This window comes from Platichthys flesus, chromosome 18 (genome assembly GCF_949316205.1).
Source record: "Platichthys flesus chromosome 18, fPlaFle2.1, whole genome shotgun sequence".
In the NCBI taxonomy this organism is placed as follows: Eukaryota; Metazoa; Chordata; class Actinopteri; order Pleuronectiformes; family Pleuronectidae; genus Platichthys; species Platichthys flesus.
Genome location: NC_084962.1, coordinates 5497376 through 5519408, shown reverse-complemented (window position 1 = coordinate 5519408; position 22033 = coordinate 5497376). Strand labels below are relative to the sequence as shown.

General features: G+C 43.1%; 1 protein-coding gene across 6 annotated transcripts in view; it reads right to left on the bottom strand.

Annotated features, from left to right (window-relative positions):
• Nucleotides 1–9: 9 nt before the first annotated feature.
• Nucleotides 10–22033, bottom strand: part of cdc42bpab (CDC42 binding protein kinase alpha (DMPK-like) b) — a 74859-nt gene continuing 52835 nt past the window's right edge. Inside the window, exons 16-44 of one of the 6 annotated variants that reach the window (XM_062410712.1) lie at nt 21707–21817; nt 21197–21444; nt 19587–19692; nt 18150–18274; nt 16996–17101; nt 16641–16789; nt 16390–16481; nt 15783–15859; nt 15474–15521; nt 13804–13842; nt 13002–13121; nt 12266–12340; nt 11928–12033; nt 11620–11756; nt 11216–11355; nt 10658–10739; nt 10224–10443; nt 9865–9927; nt 9476–9729; nt 9180–9304; nt 8850–9064; nt 8572–8669; nt 8228–8312; nt 7742–7865; nt 7536–7653; nt 6791–6908; nt 6529–6686; nt 5536–5610; nt 10–3334 (exon numbers count right to left, since the gene is read on the bottom strand). In XM_062410712.1, coding sequence (XP_062266696.1) covers nt 3203–3334; nt 5536–5610; nt 6529–6686; nt 6791–6908; nt 7536–7653; nt 7742–7865; nt 8228–8312; nt 8572–8669; nt 8850–9064; nt 9180–9304; nt 9476–9729; nt 9865–9927; nt 10224–10443; nt 10658–10739; nt 11216–11355; nt 11620–11756; nt 11928–12033; nt 12266–12340; nt 13002–13121; nt 13804–13842; nt 15474–15521; nt 15783–15859; nt 16390–16481; nt 16641–16789; nt 16996–17101; nt 18150–18274; nt 19587–19692; nt 21197–21444; nt 21707–21817 — 3546 coding nt within the window. In that variant the 3' untranslated portion in view covers nt 10–3202. The remainder of the gene's footprint in view (nt 3335–5535; nt 5611–6528; nt 6687–6790; nt 6909–7535; nt 7654–7741; nt 7866–8227; nt 8313–8571; nt 8670–8849; nt 9065–9179; nt 9305–9475; nt 9730–9864; nt 9928–10223; nt 10444–10657; nt 10740–11215; nt 11356–11619; nt 11757–11927; nt 12034–12265; nt 12341–13001; nt 13122–13803; nt 13843–15473; nt 15522–15782; nt 15860–16389; nt 16482–16640; nt 16790–16995; nt 17102–18149; nt 18275–19586; nt 19693–21196; nt 21445–21706; nt 21818–22033) is intronic. The other 5 variants (XM_062410713.1, XM_062410715.1, XM_062410714.1 and 2 more) reach the window with 5 other exon arrangements.

Genomic DNA, 22033 nt, shown 5'->3' with positions numbered 1-22033 from the left:
AGAAACACATTTCCTGTTGTATTTGTAACAGCCCTCCGCTTTATTGAAATACATCGGAGTCAGGTTAATATAATGAGTTGTCCACATAAGTGTGGCAGCCAGTTCCATACATTATTTTTTGTTTTGACCTTACACCTTAAATATTTTTTTTTTGTGCAAAAAAGAATCTACATCACCTGTAGTGGGTTATCCTCAGTAAAACGCCCAAACTGTTCAAAAAGGAGCAAGTCCAAGTAAAACAACAAACCGAAAAACAAAAATGATTACATCTATAACATGCAAAACTGTACAAATTATTACAAAGCAATCCTAGAAAAAAAAAAAAAAGTGTAATATGATATGAAAGAGCAAAAATAATATAGAAGGTACTGTGGATAAGACCTCACTGAAATGCAAAGGCGTTTGATTTTTTATTTTATTTTGAAGATTTTCTTCCTCTTAAACGTTACGACTGTGGCACGTCCGCCATCAAACCGCCCGTCGCCCTTCACCCCTGAAACTTTTCAACCCTCTCTCTCTTCCTGCTGTCTCCACCTGGGTCCTATCTACTGTACATTACAGCCAGATTCCCTCACTCACTCCTTCATCCATCCGTCGATCCTCTAACACGCTCATTCTCTCATCTAAATGAAAATAATTCATTGGTTCTGACATTTCCTGAGTTTCTCTTCCCCCCCTCTCTACACTGGGAAATCTGGGATCAGCTTCTCTGTACAATATTGGCCGATAATAAAACCGTTTCCTCTCGCCCAGCGAATACATTCTACGCACAAACTCCAGCAGGAACTGAGGAGAGTCACTAGCTTAACAAAAAAAAGTCTCAGAGGAGGTGGTTTGTTCGGAATGAAAACCAGCTTAGTCGCACTCGGGCGCTCCACACGTCCCTCGCTTAATAAAACACTTGGAATGGGTCGTTTGGAACTACTTTGTCGTGTTTCAACCGGGCAGGATCGGCAGGAATGTGCACCGAAGTACTTAAAAGTTTTTGTTTCCCTTTCTGACAAACGAGACAAGCGTAATAAAACCGGAGGATTCCGACCCGGGACGCTTCACTGTAAAAGCATTCAGCAGCTCCTGAAGAGAGCGGCTGAGACAAAAGGGGCCTCGGCACTGTCACAACACAGTGAGCGCTTTCTTCTTTTACACATAATACCACATTAAAACCACATCGCAGTTGGTGGACAGGTTTCACATTGGGCCCTGCGAGTGTTTCCTCCAGTGAGATGCTTTTTGTTTTTTCAGTGTCTGTGAAGTGAAGGGGATTGAGCAGAGGTAACCGGTTTTGGGGCCGTGAACGCTCCTCCACTCTGCAGCCGGGAGCCGCCACTCCGATCGAAACGCTCTTTCGAAAGGCCTTTTTCATTCTGCCAGAGGAGAACCTGCCTGGAGGGAGGCTCAGGGGTGCAGCCCTGTTCATTCTACACAACAACAGGGAGCACTAAGGTTATTGTATGTGGACTCACAGAGATCCAGGTGCAGACGCAGTGTCTGTCTACATTCTTATTTTAGCATTTTTCTTAAATTTTGAAATCAACATGTAGCTTTTAGATCATGGAAACATTCTTCAGAAGAAGCTGTGAGAAAAATCCTGTCACCAAGTGTCTCTCCCTTCTTTTTGTCCTTTTTTAGTGTTTTTTTTTTTTTTTGGTAAAAATGGAGCTGATATCTGAACAGAAGCACTGACCGTCTCCTTCTGGGTACCACAGTGAATTTTAGAAACACACTCGTTTACACACCGTCGATTAACTGATCAGAGCCGCTTCCCCTCCGACAGCCAGAGGAGGAGCAGAACAAGGCCTCCGCTGCGTGAAAACACCACCTCAGTGCGTAGATAACATGTGTGATAAATGCTCGTGTTCACTCTACAGTACGGGCAGTAGTGTCGATCCATACATCGTCTTTTCTTCACTCAAATGCAAACCGAGTGGGGGAAAAAAAAAACACACACACACAACGCGTGTCATACATACGATAAAAAACAAACAAATCTAAAATCAAAAGTTAAAAAAAGAAAACTGGAAAGTTGTTTAAAATGGCTTTTGTGTGTGAATACAACCTCAAATCACTCAAAGAAGAAAACAAAGAAAAGTCAAAAGGGGACTTTTTTCCTTTCCCGTGTAGTTTTCTACATTATCATATATTACTCTCTACTTTGAAACCTATGTACATTATTGTGATGGAGCCTGTGAGTTGGTCAGTTTGGTTTTACAGCAAAGTGGAACATCTACGCTACGCTGGCGAGGACACGTCCAGGAGGCGGCTGGATGGCGTCGCTCCGTCTGGACCGGTGCGAGGGAGGAGGAGCACAGTGGGAGGCGTGATGATGTCACACGAGCCGCCGGTATTAGGGCTGCACGTAGCTTTTTACTGATGGTCAAAATAAAAAATATTATAAAGTCACTGCACTTAGTATTCATGAGCAAAATAAAGAAGAACAAAAAAGAAAAATCATTGATATCCTTTCTTTCTCTTTCTCTCTCTCTTTTTTTAACCTTTTGGATTTTCGCAGCACCCAAAGAGAAAGCGACTGAGGGGATGTGAGGAGGGGTTTAAACTCCGCCCGTCTGCTTCAGGCCAGAAAGAAGCAAACCTCCCTTTCCTTGTCTAAGATTGATAAATAAATTAAAATATCGTCCCCTTAAAACCCAAAGGGTCCTATGTACAAGTACAAATCATGTTCTCTCGACAGTGATCCTCCTCTGAGGGTTTTGTTTTCGTTGCATCGTGACGCGTTGGAGTCTGAATGTGAACAGGGGCTGGGAGCAGAGCTTTTCTTTCCTCTATCATGTGCCCTTTCTGAATAAACACATGCAAACACACACACGCTGGCAAACGCAATACAGCTTCTCTCAAACACACACACACACGCTCGCACCTTCAAAACATCAGCACCCACATGTACACTACCACTGTTTGCAGATGAGTCCTCCGTCAGTCTCAGTGTTTCTGCTCGGCGTCGGGGGGGGGGAAGAGAGACATACTGAGGTCGTAAAGTGGGACAAATGTTCATGAGGAGGGGGGGCTGGGAGCTGCAGTTCTCTGGGCAGGGAGGGGGGAGTTCTGAGAGGAGGTGAGAGGCTGCGGTGGAGGAAGTAGAGAAGGAAGAAGAAGAGGAGGAGGAGGAGGGTCTGGAGTCCTGTGCTGTGGGCCGGTCAGTTGGGGGGGGGGGGGGAATGGGCAGGCGACAGGCTGCAGGGGGGGCTCATGTGTCCCAGCCCATCCGGTCTGTGCTCTCCAGGGACAGGGACTTGGTCTTGTGTGGGGAGGCCGGGCTGGGGGGGCTGCTGAAGGTGGAGCTGTTGGAGGCCGTGGAGTGACGGGGGGAGTCCGAGTCCTGGAGGAGGGGACAGTAAGAAGAGAGGAGAGGGAGATGGGGCAAAAATAAAACACTAGTTAGATGAGTTCATCTAAAATCTTAACAGAGACTTAAGTGATTCAGATCCACCAAACTAGAGACTGTGCCTCTGTCTGTAATACAATGAATAATTATGTGACCCCACCCCCCCTCACTGTTTATGACCCTTGAGAACAAACCAGCAGCTCTCAAACTACATCCACACGTCTCCGTTTTAGTTTGAGATCAAAACAATCTTTCTACTCTAGAACTAGAAAACCAATAGAATGGAGGCCTGGCGCATCTGTAACAGAGTTAATGCATCAAATGGAAACGTAGTGACGTGGATCTAGCCTCAGTGAGGGAGGGATCACTGACCTCCAGCCTGCTGGGCTTTTTATGAATCTGCTGTTTTGGGATGGAGCGCAGATGTGAAGTCAGAATGCAGCGCATCCCTAACACCGCCCCCCCCCCCCCCCCCCCCCCCCCCCCCCCCCCACCCCTCCCGCTTCCACTACATTCCACACCATCAGCACATCAACAGCTCAATTGAGCAGAAATGATCAGCTCAGGGAAAACAAACATGCAGGCGAGGGCAGAGGAGGGAGAGTGTGTGTGTGTTGAACTCATACTGTACAACACACACAGACTCTTACACAGCCAAAGTGTGAGTAAACATATAATCATATGTAGAACTTAAACTTAATCAGAGCACTGGATCATTCTGACGGACGCAGTAGCTCATTGTGTGTGTGCGTTGTGTTATTTCCACTTCAGTGATCATGTCCTCAGGTCGAGGGAATCTCTGGAATCGTTGTGTTTCCATTTCAGTGACCCCCCCCCCACCTGATTTCCCTTCATGTGCAACAGTCTCCTGTTGGATCCAAATCTAAACTCACACAAACACATTTGGCCTGAAGATACCACAGAGCACAGTCACCCCTCTGAAGTCTTTTCTACCATCTATGGCTACAGCAGAACACAGCGTGACCAGTAGAAACCACAACGGACTGAAGCAAAACTCCACACGGTTGTTGTGGGGAAAACCAGAGTAGACATCACATTTCTGTCTCCCGCAAAGAAGCTGCTGTCAGACATGCACTGAGCTCCAGACAATATGATGACATTCTCCAGAGGGGCGGAATGTGAGAACGCAAGTGTAACACGCCACAGACGCAAAAAAGAACAGAACAAAAAAGAATACAAATATAACTGACGATGATGTCAAGTTCATTAGGTATTTGAGATTCGAACCAATGCTGGTGTCGATATGGTGGAAGTAAAAACATGTGATCGCAGCTGTGTAATTTATATGTTACATCCCGCCTCCTGCACCACCGCTCGCCTGACGGCTCTGGAGAAACTCTGGACCCCAACTTGCGGACATTATCTGGCATTCATATCTGATCACAGCTACACACAAACAAACACACACTTTCACACTTCAATGTAGATGGGCCCCTGTGTTTTTTTTGTCAGTCCTAATTCCTCTGTTCCTACAGAAGGTAAAAGGTTCGCTGCCCAGCTACATTGTCTCAGATTGTCTAAGACTGTGTGAGGTTGTGTCTGAAAGAAACTATTAACATGAACTCATCAGTCTTATGAGAGAGAGAGATGTGACTGAGGATTCACTCCAAACCATGCAGCTGTTGTGATGGATCCCACTTCATGTATCAAGTATCACTGCTTCAATATAGGAAGACAGTACAGTAAACTTATTAGAAGTCGCTCTGGCCTCGTCGTGCTCTGAACTGGACAGCTCATGGGTAGAGGGTTGCCATGGAGCTATAAGGAAGCAGACATGCTCTGTGATTGGCTGGTTGGGCCGCGGCGGGAAAGGCATATGCAGAATGGCCGAACAGCAGCAGCAGCAGCGTTGTCCTCGTTCCATCAGATACAACAATATGGAGTCGGGTGGGGTGGGGGACAGAGCGCTGGTGCAGCTGATGCTCCAGTGAAAGCTGGTGCTGCTGACATGGCAGGGCTGGAAGAGGTGCAGCGAGGGGCCTCGGGACGACAGAGATATGATGACAGTCTGTGTGTGTGTGTGTGTGTGTGTGTGTGTGTTCAGGTTCTGAAGGCTCCTCATGCTGCTGTGTCGTGTTTGCCTCCAGATGCAGAGCCTGTGTGTGTGCGCACTCAGTGACACGATGCTCTCAGGTGTGTGTTTGGTGCAAGGTCGTTGCAGCTGTTGACATTACCTTCATCTTACTAAGCAGGGTCCTTAAAGCCCTTTTCAGATCGGGGGTCTTCTCCGACGGTGAGACCGCCTGCCACTGCAGAGGAGAGTTCAGACTCAGCGCCCAGCCCACAGTCAACATGCTGGGTTGGGAGAGGGCAGGCGGGGAGGGGGAGGGGGGGCACAGCGGGGATGAGGGTGGAGGGAGACGAGGAATGGGGCAAAAATGAGGCGCTAATGGAGTTGATAGGGTCCAGGCTTGTGGGTAATGGGGGATGAGGAGCCACGGGAAGGATGGTTGGGGGTCGGGCTTGAACGCAAAAGCTAATGTTTGATGCCAGTGATTTTTTTTTTGTCAGGTGAAGCTTCATGACCAAGGTTACTGGTGGGTCATTTTCATAAATCATTATAATTCAGGAACAGTTGTTCCACTACTGCCTGACTCCAGTTATGTTTTATCTATCAACTCCTTAAGGGACATAACAAACATTAGTCCGCTACAACAACCTAAACCTAAAGCAGGTTTTTATGGGGAGGAATCAACCGTGTCAACACCGGGAGAGAGGAAAAGGCCAGAAGACCCTACGACCCGTTTACTAGGAAGCGCTGACATCACAGATATCTAACCAATCGACTGTAGGAGTGGGATGAGGTGAGAGAACTGCACGCGGAGGCCGGGATGTTTGTGACTGATGGGATACAGGGAGGAGGTTTTTTTTCCAATTGGGAACAATGTGATTTGTTTTCAAGTATTTAAGAACTTCTTTTTCTAATGTCTATAATCAAATGACACGGAAACAACCATGATCTTGATTGGGATGTGTCCATACAAAGCTGATGTTGGGATAACATTAACTTCACATTGAGATTCATAATGTGGCTGTAGATCTGCCCTGTTTAGCTGTTTAGTTTTTCAAAATCCCACTCATCTCTATGATACTTTACAACAAATGCTTTAATGGTTAGACTCAACCGCACATGAAGCTGCATGTTCAGAGTTAATGTATTCACTGACCTCTCTGTCAAACTGTGAGAGTGGAGCGTCACCGCAGTCCATTCCTCCACCAGAGGACAGGGAGCTCTCCGAGGGAGACGTCATGGTCTGACGTTTGGAGCCGTAGCTTCCTCCTGACAGTTCTCTACGCAGAGCGCTGCCGTTCTGAGAGGATGAGCCTGAGAAACGAGAATCTATATGTAAACGCTCTATCCTGCAGGTCTAACGATGCCAAAGCTACTTTGATTCTGAGAGGATTTATGAACTCCTGTTAATCACTCACGGATGCCCAGTCCACTGCTAGCGCTCATGGAGCGGCCTGGCTCGGCACGGTTCTTGGTGATGGAGGGGATACTGACGGAACCACTGAAACCTGCACGGTTCTCCTGAACACGAACGTTCTGGTTTTAAATACGCACAGAGCAAATACACATATACACCAACAGAGCAGTGCAGGGTAGAGGAGTGAGGAGGCTGCACAGTGAGACACACTACATGGTCCGACGACCCAACACAAACATGGCCCATGTGTGTTTGTAAGGTTTAAGCAGAAAAACATGCAAACATGCTGTTTATTAACATACAATGGGTCAGGTGGGATGAAGATCAATGAACCTAAGTGGGTAATAATAACAATACTACTACTACAATCATAATCATATATATATATATATATATGATAATATATATCATAATCATGATATATATATGATATATAATCATATATATGATCATATCATAATCATATATATATATATATATATGATTATAATATATATATATATATATGGTATATATGATTAGGTTCATTATGTGATTTGACTCATCTGTTCAGGTAAGGATAGAAAGCAGGGACTAACACAGAAACTAGTTTTGTGTTAAGATCATACTGTGCTGATTGTGTAATTGATGCACCTTTGTTTACATGAATGTGTCATTCAACTTCAACAGCCACGTTTTCCAGGATGCTTGTATGTGTATTTATCGTTTATAAATGTGTGTGTGAGTGAGTGTGTGTGTGTGTATACCATGGGCAGGTCTTTAAGGATCTGGATCCCGTCTCCTGGTCCCATGTGGGCCACGTGGTTGAAGTTGGTGGGGTTGGAGATCAGCTTGTTCCTCATCTCGGGGTCTCGAAGCATCTCCCTAGAATCACACACAATCGAAGAATAAAAATACACGCAGGACAGAAAGACATTTAAGGGTGTGTTGCCTCGTGCCGCTGGTAAACTACCTCCTCTGCTGGAGTCGCTCTTCCTCAGGAACCCTGAAGGAGAAGCGTCTCTTGTTGTTTATGCTGCGCACCATCTGCTTCCTGCTGTTGTCTGACGTCTCCGGGACGACCAGCTCATCTCCCTCTGGAACATCAGAACAAAGTGTCAGATACGTTTACACAAGTGACTACACAGCACTTCAGATTTACTCTGGTGGCTGAGAGCAGCATGTCTAACTTTATACATTCACTGATGTCACTATTGTGAAATAGCACATAGAATATTGTACACACACTGGATAGTTTAAAAGCCAGAGCAATAAAAAAAACTGCATCTGTCAGCAGCCAGTCAGAGTATCCTGCTGGACCTAACTGATTAGTTAATATGAAGCCATCATTTACGATATGAACCATTTAATTTTCCCAGCACAACAGAAATAAAGCTCAACACTTTGTTGTGAGTTTTATTCTTGTGATACTTAACACAGTAAACTTGTGACTTCTTACCGGCCGTCTTGTTTCTAAAGTAGATGAGTCGGACTGTCTCCAGCCCCAGCAGGTTCAGGGAGCCGTCAATGTTCAGAGGCCGCACCTGAAGCAGAATCCGAAATTTATCATCTTACACTTTCAAACTAATTTACTCTGTTCTCTTTATCCGTTTAGTCTAGAGATGCAATCTAATATTTCTACTCTAAATCTGAAAATGATTGGACAGTACTGCATTGAAAGAAATGAGTGGTGACTATGGCGATGGGTCGAACTGAATGAATTTATTTGAGCCAGCAGGTGGAGCCAGAGAAATCTCAGCTCGTCTCTTAGATTTGACTTTTCCTTTTCATCACAGCACTGACCTTCTTGAGAGGGATGGTCTGAATCCACTCCATGGTGTTGACGTCAAACACATCCACAGCGTTCTCACTGTACACTGACAGGTAGGGGGCGTTGTAGCCTGGACAGATAATCAGTTTCAAGTGTCAGTACTTTGACTATAGTTAGTCCTCTGGAGAATCTTAATAATGTTAAAATCTTCTCACTGATGTCAATGTTAGGATTTATATTATTTCTAACACATTAAAGAGCATGCTATCAAATTCATCACCAAACAAACAACATGAGCTGTTTGACTCACAGGCGGAGTTTGGCACAGCCGGCCACATCAGCTCCTGCTGACGCGACCTGCGGCCCTGGGAGTCCACATAGACTCCAATGGAACTGAAGCACAGCAGCAGCTCTTTGCTGGAGATCTCCACAGCACAGAGAGCTTCCAGGCCCTGCTGCGGGATGAAGGCCAGGGTGTGGTCCTCGTGATGGAGAAGGTTGACCGGGGAAATGTCACCATGAACACTGCAGAGGACGTTGGAAACGCAAAGTCATCATAACCATCTTATTTTAAAAGCAAAAATGGAACCATTAGCGTAAAAGCTGCTCTGAATTTAGATCAGATAAACAGAAGGAGCACCTGTAGCGGGTGAAGCCGGACGTGTAGCCCACATAGAGACGCTCATTGAGAAGACCTATCCACTGAATGGGCCCCGGGGCCTGCACCTCTCGCAACCGACGGTGACGTGTTTTACTCTTATTCACCTGGAGGACAAATACAAAAATGGTTTTATTTTTATCTCATTTAGAAAAGTGAAAACCATATCATAAATGTTTAAGGAGTAAACAAGCTTGAAACATTTAGATAAAGACATGGAACAAACAGCATCTAAAGCTGAGGGTCTTTACACACTGTTTGTTGAAGTGCTTTCTTACCTCGTAGCAGATGATCTGTCTCTTCATGGCCACACAGAGGCAGGTGAGCGAGCCGTTGCGGACAGGCCCGGAGACGATGGTCTGGCAGCCTTTTGTTTCGGCCAGTTTGTACGAGTCGATCTCGCGGCCATCCAGGGCCTGTGTGGGGAAGAGCCGCACATGGCGGTTCCTGCCGGAGATGACGGCCAGCAACTGCTCCTGGGCGATCAGGTCGATATGGTGCACTTTCTTATTGTCTCCCACCCGGATTATTTCTGAAGGTGTTGGGAGAAGAGGAACAAAGAAGTGAAGATAAGAGAGGACCAGAGAAAGTGGCATCAAATCAGGTCATCAGTCCAACTACTGTAGGAAACAAATGAAGAAGAACAGAGTGTTTAAGTGGATCTTACCATCTTTTGTGACGTGGATGACAAAAAGGCCTTCCTCATTGCCCAGGGCGACACGCTCGTGATCTGGAGGCAGAGGGGATAAGCAGAGAATTCTACTTTAGTGCCGGTGAGGGGACGTTTCAATCTATTAGTTTGTGTTTTCATAACACCGATCATAAAGGGTTACTCATATCCGTTGGTTATCTGAGAAAATAGTTCTGGCTGAGAATACACAAACATGGAGGTATTTCTTTTTGAGAGAACAATACAGATCTGATAACGGAGAAAAAAAAAAGAAAAAAAAAAGGGCTTGTTCTGTGAACCTCCCTGACAAGGTGCTGTGTCGTCTGAACTGGGATGTGAGGTGTTTGCGTGCCCACCTATGATAGCAGCAGATTGTGTTGTCTTGATGAGCGGCAGCGTGCTGTCGTAAGCCTCCTTGGGGATGTAGACGAAGCGCTCCTTGAGCTTGTTCTTCTTGAGGATGCGGTGGAGCTCGTTGAGGAGACCCACCCATTTGTTCCTCTCCTGGTCGCTGTCTGCCAGGATTAAGATGGAGGGCTTGTGGCTGCTGGAGGGGGAGAGTTGGGACGCCGTCACCTGAGGGGGGGGGGGGGAGAGAGAGAGAGAGAGAGAGAGAGAGAGAGAGAGAGAGAGAGAGAGAGAGAGAGAGAGAGAGAGAGAGAGAGAGAGAGAGAAACACCGGGGGAAATGTCACATTAGATAAGGATGGTTATTACTCATTTATGGCCATGACATAAACACTAACATAATTAAATCAAATAAGTGCTTATAATGAATACATTTTACTTACTCTGAATATACAGGGGATGTCTTTGCGGCTGGCGTGGATGACGTCAGAGGCCAGGACAGAACTGACTGAAAACTCTTCATCCCTGGATGACAGCATGAGATTTAAGGTTAAACATGCAGGACATGCTTTCAGACAATTAACCATCCTGGGTTGAGCTCAGCTACAAGAATATCTGAATAAAATCCAGATATAACATATGTTAATCAATTAAACCTTTGGTGCACAAAAAAAAATATCCAAATTTCCCAAAGCTTCTCATGAACAATCGATAAAATTACATTTGTATTTCACAATTTGTCTCACGTGACTTAGGGTGTACAACGTATGACATCCTTCGTCCTTAACCCTCAACTGAGATGAGGAACAACTTAAAAATATCAGTTTTTTAACAGAAACAAAAAGAAGGAGAAACCTCCTGTTATAGTTGCCTTTAAATGCCTTATTTCTGAAGAACAGAGCATAACTCAAAACATTTTCAGTTGAGTTAAGAGGACCAAAAAAAAAAAAGAATGCTGTGTAATCACAGCACCTATGAGGAGCTGGTAGTGCTGGTTTTACCTCATATCTATGACTTGGCTGACGATTACACTGGGTACTGTTGCTTTTCCTTCTCCCAGTTCGTAGAGAAACAGTTTGAAGTCGCACACCACAGCCATTGCCCTCTGCCAACCCTTCTTCACCCCGGTGGGCTTGGGAACCTGGAGTAGGGGGGGGGCGGGGCACAGCTCGGTGTTACACATCAACCAGAACATGTAGTTTAAGTGTCATTTAGAAGTGCCGATTCAGAACTAAATGTTAACCTTTGTGTGACGGAAGGACAACAAGAGAGAGAGTGAAAGTCGAGGTTCGTTCGCATTCGAAAACCAAAAACCAAGGCCTGTCCCAAGGTTTTCAAACATCTGAATTCTTAATTGATTGCTCAATGTTTGCAGTGTTCATGGTGATAACCGAGTCTCACTCACCCTGACATGCCCTTCGTACGCAGTCCCGATGCCCTTCTGAGGGTCAATACCCAGCGGGCCCTTGGTCTGGTCCTGGGGCACGGGACACACAGCCGGAGCCTTGTCCGCACACGTTACATGGCAGGAGAAGTTACACACTGGGCGAGGAGACAGAGGGGACAATTAGGAGGAAAGTTTAAAGTTTGTCATAACATAGAATGTACTCGAACTAGTGTCTTTCAAATCAGAAACAACAGTTCATAGGTTGAGAATCCATCTTCTGAATTTTCTGACAACACCTTAATTCATCAACCTCCTTTGTTTCTTACCTTCACAGGTACAACCTTGACGTATGAGCCCCACCATGAGGGAAGTGCACTGGTTACACTTAGTGGGAGTGCTGAATGACTTCACCACAAACTGATGTGCTTTGGGCTGTGGAGAATACAAGAGAGAGACATAAGCAGTTTTCAGATATGACCTGTGGGTAAAGTCTGGAGATTAACAAGATTTTGCCTTTCATACATGCACAATTACATTTCATTTCAATGCAGCGGGATTACATGTTCATGTTTACCACACGCACCTTCTCCAGAGAAAATACAGAGGAACTGTGGAGTTCAGTGCATGTCGGAAAGCTGCTATTATCAGTGTCTTTAACAGTTACCTTAGGTGAGGAGCGTCCAATACTGCCATACCCTCCTGACCGCATGGTGGGCGTACGAGGAGGATGGTCTATTAACTGTGAAGACACAGAAACAGAAACCAAGTCAACATCGTGTGTAACTTGTGCTGAACTATTTAACAGTCTCAGTATTGTGAGGTGAAACTTGTTATTTGTCAACTGATTTGCTATAGGGAATATTTACACCTGTTTGACAGAAATAAAGATGGCAGGGACAGGAGCTCCTGAAGCTAAATTACTTAGAGATCCTTTTCACTTCTCCCATTTAAAAATAACCTTGATCATGCTTTTTAACGGTGGAAAAACAGTGTGGCAAATTCCACCTGGCTGGAGAAGTGATCCACTAGATAAGGTGATCAAGAGTCAGAATTAGGTTACTAGAGTCGCAGCAGTTTCTTATACAGACTAAAGCCCATTTTCCACTGGTAAAAAAAAAAAACACAAACATCAGGGTTTTGCCTGCAATGGAAAATGGATGCAATCAGCATTCACTCCAGGGTTCTATGACTCAGTGCTGAGACGTGACACCGAGGCGGATGTCTAGACGTTGATGTTGCACTTTTTCTGCGCAACATTATGAGGCACATTGAACCTTAGGGTGTTGGGCACATAAATAGGCATAACTGTTTGTGTACTTACAGATTTTTACACCTTGGGAACAACACATAAATTAAACTTGTGACTTTTGGTGTAATAGAGGTATAAGGGGTTTTCTGACCTCTATGGGCTCCATATCACTAGCCATTGAGGGTGAACGTGAACGGGACTTGAGGTGGGACTTGGGGTCATCTTCCCGGGATGGAGTGTTGGAGGGGGTGAAGTTATCCATGGAGTCCACCTGAAGATAGAGAGGGTGGAGAATGAGAGGACAGAGGGATGAGTAAGAAGGTATCAGTGCGAAAGGGGAGGACAAAAAGAGGGAGATGGAAGTATTAAAGAGGAGGATGACGGCAGGAGGAAAGGCAGATGAGAAGTCGAGAGGTGGTGATAAGGGAAATGGAAAGAGAGAGAAAGAAGAAATTAGTGTTAGTTAAAACAGACCAGAGAACAATAGGCAGCATCCATGCTAAGACAGAAGTGCAAGTGCCACAATAAACAAATGAATAACAGAATAAAGTAATGCTGTGGTCGAGATATGTGTCGTATATATTAAAGTGACTACAACTCTAATGCACCTCAGGTACCATCACAAGACTACACATCACAACCCAACAACCACGCTAATGTAAGGCACCACGAGACATCAGACACCATGCACAGCCATTCACAAAGCTACACTGCGGAATAAACACAGACTCCAGTGCAGACACCCAGCAACAGCATATGAAAGATCCACATCATAAATGGCAACACAAATGTAAAAATAAAAATAAGAGAGCTGTTCAATTTTAAAACCCTGCCATGCAACAACCAGACAGCCACAGGAAACAAACACACAGGAAATGCACACACAAATTACAGCACGGTACATTCAGAGAGGCTCAATGACAGCAATCACAGAGCGCAGTGATGGGGCTTACACGTCTGCCTTTGCTAGTTGGGCCAACGGATGGCGAGCGCTTCAGTGGCAGGAGAAGAGGCAGAGAGTGGCAGAGACACAGAGATGAGTGAATTACCAAAAGGCTGACAACACGTTCAGACATTTAGAAGAGAAACATGAACACAAAGGGATCAAAGGCTGTGTTGCTCTACACCAGTGGTTCCCAACCTTGTATTGTCTGATGTGGCTTTACCACCGCAGCCCACTAGGGGATGTCAAGGACAACTTCTTCAGCCACAATCAGATGTGTTCTTACAAACAGACTCTTAACTATAAAGGTGGATAATCTTCCAATATTTAAATACAACCAACATAAAACCATTCACCCTTTAGGGTTAGTAAGTATTAACATAAATATATGCATCTTATTTTTTAGTAAATCACTTTACTACATCTTTTCTCTCTTTGAATATTTATTCTTTTATGTAATTTTCTATTTATTTCTCTTTGTCCATTTGTTTAATCTTTGCTATTTAGAAATGTATTCGCTTTTTAATTCTGCCTCTAGTGTTTCCTCATTGGTATCAACAGGCTGGATGGGCAAGCATTTTTTGGAGGGGGGATGTTTCACCTTTTGTCAGGGAGTTAATTAGTTTTAACGAACAATATTGTGTTCAACTTTTGTCATCATAGTTAGGTTGTTACTACAATGTAGTAATATATAGTTAGGTTACTACAACCTAACTATATATCAACTGTTTACTAATTACTTTTAGATCACTACTTAAAAATGTCCATCACCTTTAGCTTCTATTATTTGATCATTTCCACTTCTCTGCTTTCCAACAAGCCTTCACTCTCTCACAGTGACAACGTCTCTTAATGTGCTACAATTCACTCTGATTGAACATGGTTGAAGATTGCAACACATTCTTCTTTATAATATATTATAATATAATATAATAATATAAATATAATATGTTCTATAATTCAGTTTCAGCTGAGGTTTCCAGTTTTCCAGTACTACAGGTTGAGAATCACTGTATAACACTACAATATAACCACCAGGGTTTCACTGAGGACAGAGGCTGAACAGTGTGGATGGAGGCTGATGGAAAAAAATGCAGATAGTCATGGGGAGGGAGCTGCTTGGGAAAAGTCTGCATTGAGCACAGTTGCTACTCAAGTTCTCTTTATGGCTGGGCAAAAGGGATAAACAGTAGAGTAAGGATTTAAATAATGTACTTTGTGTTCAACCTAGGTCTTGGAGGAAAATAATTTAAAGTAACGAGGATGAGCAAGCACTTGAATACAGGGGCAGCACACTGCAAAACATTTCCAGCAGATAAACTGATTATAATTAAGATTAAGCACCTAATTTATCTTGAAGCAAAAAACAAAGAACTTTCAATAGGGTAAAACAATTGTTCTCTCCTCAGTGTAAGTGCCATATTACAATGATAAAACACATTGTATTCACTGGAAGAGACTAATGCTTTAATAATACGAATTTCAATTTTGTTGTCGTTTTTTGCTGTGGATCGATGTTTCCTCATAATAACACTTGATTCAGAGGCATAGACTCACAGATGCACGTTCTCACACATCACATCTAGGCTGTGTTAGGTCTATACACAGTTCTACAGCTTACAGCTACTGCTACAGGTATGTACACACACACTGAGCTCCACCTGACCGAGATAAACTTACGTCTTCCCAAAACTCTATTAAAGAGGATGAGGATGAGGAATAAGAGTCCTGACGTACCAGAGAGTGAAGCAAAGAAAGAGCCAAAAAAAGATAAAACAAAAATAAAGATCTGGGAAAATTCATGTGAACATAAAATGATAAAAGCATGCAGAAAAACAGATGTGACTTAGTGAACTGCAGCTTTATGAGATTTATGATGTCCAGGTTGATCGCGGATCTAAATTCTGTAAATCCAGACAGATGTATGGTTTCCTACATCAACTATACAATGAATCCAGCTGCTTCAAGAAACGCTGATGTAATACTTACATCAAATTGGTCTAGCGCTGAGGTGGGGGCATTGAGAAAAGCCAAGAAGGAATTCTGGGAATCCTGGTGCTTGACACCTAAAGATACAGAACAATATCACACAACCGTAGTTAAGTACATGATATTAAAACATCAAAGGCTGACTTAAACAAAATCAGTCACAGGACTGTTTCTAAGAAGAGGGGGCTCGTTCATATGACTCAAGTAACAATACATTTTCATGTACATAGCACATGATTTTATTTCTCAAACATGGGGGCTGTTGCAAAACCTTCTAATTTGGGTTCCTGGTTGTAGTATAACCCTCTTTTACTGGGATAATCTCTAACAAGATGTTTCACTGTGTACATTTAACCATTAGTTCGCAATATATAGAGAGAATCTGTACATTAAACTGTTTCATTGCAGATAGCTTTTAAAGATTGTAAATTGTATTTTCTGTAAGTCTGCCGTTGGAGTGACATTGATTAAAGCAGCACCAGCCTCTTTTTGTCTAAATCAATGTGCCATTAGTATTCATGGGCTAAAAATAGACAATTTTGCTCTTCAAAGTGACTATTGCAATGTCATTTTTACTGCATTTTGGTGAATCATCGGTATTATTTACCCCTTCGTAGTCGAAGCTCCTCTGTCTCCTTTTTCAGCCGGTCGATCTCAGCCAGGAGTTCCTGGTTTTTACTTTCCACCTCCTGCAGTTTACTGGAGGATCGCAGACAGAAATGCATCAAATATGAGTCAGAGGTTTGAGATGTTGTTTTTCCTTTTAACTGAAACAATTGCATAAAATTAACAGTTTTGAAATGAGAGAACTAGATTATGAAAAGGTTTTCTTTGATTGCTGCTGTAGAGTAGTCGTACCATTCTGAGGACATGTTGTTGGCCTTGACTTTGTTCAGTTCATCCTGGATGCCCTGCTTGGCCCTGATCTCAGCATCCAAGGCTGACTGCAGCTCCAGACGGGCCGACATGTCCAGCTTGGCAAAGCGTCGCATCTTCCATGGCATGTCCTGAAACAGAGAGGAAGAAAAGTTGGCTAATAAAGAGCTGTGAGAGATGGTGTCCAAAGAAAAATTAGATGGGAGGAACCACCATGCTCCTTATAATGGTCCTGAACCATTATAAACATTATATAAATCAAAAATGTAATGGAGCGACAAATATGCTATTTGTCTCAGCAGCATCTACAGCAGTTATAAACAGGGATATGTTGTACCGTTGCTCTGGCTCCCAGGCTGGTGTTTCTCAGTCCCTCCAGCTCTTCTGTCATCTTAGTGGCCAGAGCCTGCAGGTATCCCCGAGCATCCTTCTCATCACTCACCCTGCAGGAAACACAAACAAGCATTAGCACGCACGCAAAGACCAATTTCATACTTACATACATATCGAAAGCCTAAACAAAGGACCTGATGGAAAACAGGACCTGATGAAAACTGAACTTGTTAAACTCCGAATTGTTATCATACAACAATTACATTTCAATACTGCCAATGATCAGGACTCCCTTACAGAAAAATTATTTCATCTAAAAGAGACTTTTTCGCTCTTTTTTAAAGCCTTTCTCCAAACATCCTTCAGCAGTACAAATAAACTCATTGCCTTTGTAAAAAAAAAAAAGAAAGTCTGACATTACTGTATGCTCTATAGGTACCATCACAACTACATGATGTTGTGCTCACACATAGACACATGTTTAGTCTTCCAGGCGATCTGTGCAGCTCACTAATCCCCAACTGTTTCAACAGTGAATAAAAACTAACTCAAACACATACTGCCTTTCACATTGAAGTTGTAGATACATTTTATTTTAAAATCTCAGATTAAAAAAAGTTATAAGATTTCATATAATATTTACCACTATAGCATAATGTTGCCCTGTTTATCTACTGTAGTAGCACAGCATCTCCACCAGAGGGCAATATGACTAGCTGAATAATTAAAAAGTTTATACCAGGCTACATTTGTATGTACATGTTTGCAGTGCGAGTATGTGTGTTTGTGTATGTGCTTGGTATGTGAACTATGTGAGGACTGCAGGCTCTTCCAACAGAGGGAGGCCAAGCAGCTGGCGAGGTGTCAGCTGCAAAGGGAAGCGATCTGAGCGAAAGGGAGGGTCCACAATCTCTAAGAACTTCCGAGGCATGTGGGACATGCTGCAGTTATACTGTTTGGAGGAAACCCAATACACTACTGGACAACATAGCAGTGTGTGTGCGCGTGTGTGAGCGTGGGTCTGTGTGCAATTTAGATGCTGACTTTCAGTTTGTGCTAAAGCATAGATAAGAAAGTACAGCATATAGCTTAGAAAGAATTCACCATATTTGCGAAAGTGCTTGTGAGCATGTATTCGTGTTTATGCGACAGTCTCACCATTGGATGATTTCTGTGATTTGAGCCTCCCAGTGGGCGACGCTCTCCTTTTTGTCAGCCAGCTCCCTCATCTCATCCTCCAGCTGTCGGTTGGAGCCGCTCACCTTCTCAAACATGCTTGTCAGCTGAGGAAATGCACACACACACATATGTACATTATAGAATTATCGAGCTGGTATGTTCCCTCCCTATTGCTGAGATGTGCAGATGGACACTCGCAGGTCGCAGTTTGTGACAAAGGGAGATCGACCTTTTGCTATTAGAGTCCCCACGTTTGGATCTCTCACTCTCTGAAAGGTTTTGGTAATATGTGATTTCTATTCAGTCACTGTTTTTTGTTTTTGTCACTCACTGCTATATTTCTTATGTGGCAAGTTTCCTTTTAGTCAGCTGCCTTGTTTGGTTTCACACTTTGGGGTTAAACTTCTTGTTGTTAACCACTAGATACACACAGAGATGAGAAAATGACAATACTCTTGAATGAGGCCCAGTAGTTTTAAGTCCTACTCAGTTCCCTACATGTCGTTAGTTGGTAAAAGGGTTAAATGAACAGGATGTTTAAAACATCTAGTTGAACCACTGTTCACAGATCTCATCTTTCTGCATCCTCCCTCCACATTCATCACCAATTTGATCCTGTCAGCAGGGACATTTTAACTGCAGGCATTTTACCCGTGCACTCTCCCTCACTGACAACTCACATGAAAATCGAATAGAGCTGAAGATGGATTGGCCTTGTTTCACTACTGATCAAAAACCAAACTAGTCAAACAATAATATTTTCAGACACTTTCAGAACTATATGTGCAAAGACGGATCAAATCCATCCTGAGAGCTTCATCTTTTAAGCATACCATTTTTCTGAAAGTGAAACAGCAGAAAAATACGTTAAATTACTGCAGTGATACGTGCAGACGCTCCCATGGCAACCACATCCGTATTCTTTCCATTTCATAATTTTTTTTAATCGTTTGCAGACTATAAAAATAAAACTCTCACATTTTATTCCATATGTCAGAATGCCTTCCACCTTGGAGACGCTGTTTAAATTGGGAGCCTTTTTTGAACTTCCAGAGGCCATTTCCAAAATCAACAGAGTGTAATCCAGAGAGTTATTCCATCTGAGTGAGTAGGAGGCTACAGGGTGTTTTTATGGGGGATATTGAACAGTGATTTCTTTGGCATTGCTGAGTGAGGGGGGGTGGAGTAAGGAATGTGATGAAAGCGTTTGGGCCGACCGATAAGGTTACCTGGGGTTAGGGAAATGTGTTTTTCTGCAAATGTGTGTGTGAGAGAGAGCGAAATAGACATTACACAAAAAGCTGAGAAAGCAGGACAGAAAAAACATTGACGGAAAGAAGGAGAGAACAAGAGAAACCTGACCTGTGTAACAGTGGAGTGCCTTTCATTATGTGTATAAATGAGCAGATATCTTACCTTATCCAATTCACTGGACAACTTCTTGTTTTCCTCAGAGAGCAGGATTCTATCCCTCTCATACTTCTGCTTGTTCTCGGCCTCAAACTCTTCCCTTTCGCTTTGGCTGGAAGAAGCACAAACACATGGCTTGTTAAACTTGTGACATAGTATAAACATACATTTATACTGACCTTTATTTACAACTGGAAATCCAGTCTTGACTTGTGCCTTTTCATCTTTACATGCATACTATCTCTATCTTTCAGAAGTAGGATTTTATTCAGACATTCTGGTTTTGTGGAATGGTTTTCTGCCCCCTAAACTGAAACACTGGTCTTTGAACAGCCACTCTACATTAAAGTAAGATCAAATAATCTTGGTGCAGTGGTTTTATAACAACAAAAGTACAAACATATCATATATACAATCAAACACTCACAATTTCCACAGTCAACCTCTCTCAGAAGGCCATATCTATCCGCCTACCTTATGTCTTGTGTGGGCCTCAGGCTCTATTTCTAGATTTCATAGAAAATCTAAATCTAAGGCTTGTTACCAAGAACTGATTTACATTATTCAACGCTAACAGATCAACAGTTAGAATCTGATACAGCTCTGTGTTTAGAAATGAATTAGAAAGTAGCCGGAAAATAATCCTGTAACACCTGGCAGGAAGGCTGGGATGGTGGCTACAAAAACAAAGCTCTGAAGTTTTCTACTCAAAAACTAAACTCTTTGGAAATTTGATTGAACCAGTAGATCTCAAAGTGGGATCAGACTCCCTGGAGTACCAACCAGGGGGTCTGCCGCAGAAAAATAAGTGAAATCTTTTCATGGCTTGAGTTTTTATTATATGATTTGACACGTTTTGACTGTCTGAAACTTAGACTGATGGTCATAATTCAATTTTTAACATTTAAAGGCATCAGTTTAGTAAGTTTTTCAAAAAATACACCCCTAAATTTAGTGCACATTACTAACTTTAATATTTTGGCTCAGAAATGTGACTAACTGAGGTAAACATGAGACTAATGCTGAGTCATTCAGCTACATACTCATGTATGTAGCTGAATGATGTATGGTTTCCTTTTGGAAACCATACAGACAGTATGATTTGATTTTGTAGACAGTGGGGACACTGGTGTGTGCTTTGAAAGAAGAGATTAATTCTAATGTGCTAGTAAGTATGCTAGTAAAATGGAAGTAAATCTTCCATTTTGTAACTCTCATTCTAACCTTACACACTTCAAGACCACTAATACCATCAACTATTTAGGATATCCAAACCCCTATAAAACAGCCCAGAAGTCGACTCTAGCTGGTTTAGTTGAAAAGTATTTTTTCAAATTATGGGAGATAGATTTAGATCAACTGTGAAGGAAACATCACTTCACAGTTACTACATATTTATACCAGACAGGGGACTAAGCTATTTTTAACTGTAATTACCTCATGAATTCACCACTGAAAAAAGACAATGAAGAAAAATAATACAATAACGATTTAGTCATTTATGAAAGAGGATAGTGGCAGAAATAATGATCCAGAACAAGACAATAAAAGAGGAGTTCAAAACTTGGTCCTAATCAGACAAGGCTGTTGATATGAAATAAAATGAGATAAAACACCTCTCTCGACGAGTCTTATCCAGCTTGTCTTTGAGCATCAGGATTTCTTTCTGCAGAGCGAGATGCTGGCTCTCAGCATCCCTTAGCTCCTTACGCAGAGCCTTCAGCTCGCTGCCGTGCTGCGTCTCCCTACGAGTCAACTCCTCCTCGTACAGGACTGTCTTCTTCTCCAAGTCTCCCCGCAGGCGTCCTACCTCCTGGGACTGATCAGCTGAACCCGGAGTGGCAGGGGGACCGGACTGCTTCAACTGGGCGGAGGGAATATGAGGAAAAGTTTGTGAGGCTGAGTGACAAAGATGAGGAAACAATGATTCATCAACGGAGGATTGCAAGGAGGTGCTCAACCTCCCTCCAAACACTCCACATTCAAATTTAGCAGGTGTTTGTCATTGTAAAAACTTCACACACGGTTGTGCCGTTTTATAATGAATTATTATAAATTGTTATCTTATCAGATGCAGCCAACAAATAAGTACCAGGAGAAGGACGGGTTAATGTCTGCAAACTTACCTTAAGCCCTTCCAGCTCCTCCTCCAGCTGTCGGCTGTACTGCTCATTCCTCTCTCTCAGCTTCCTCTCTTTCTGAGCCTCTACTGACTGCTCCTCCGCCTGCGCCTCCATCTGATGATGGACACACGCAAACTCAGTTGATTGGATGAAATCATGCCATACACAATTTTTTCTTCATGTTTCCAACACACAAGGAGTAGAAGTAGCTATCTTTTTTAAGCTAAACTCACACGTGACAACTGCACCAATACACAACAGGAGGAAACAGTATCCTATCCGTATAATATTGTACATCAGAATAAAGCTACTACAAGAGTGTTTCTGATC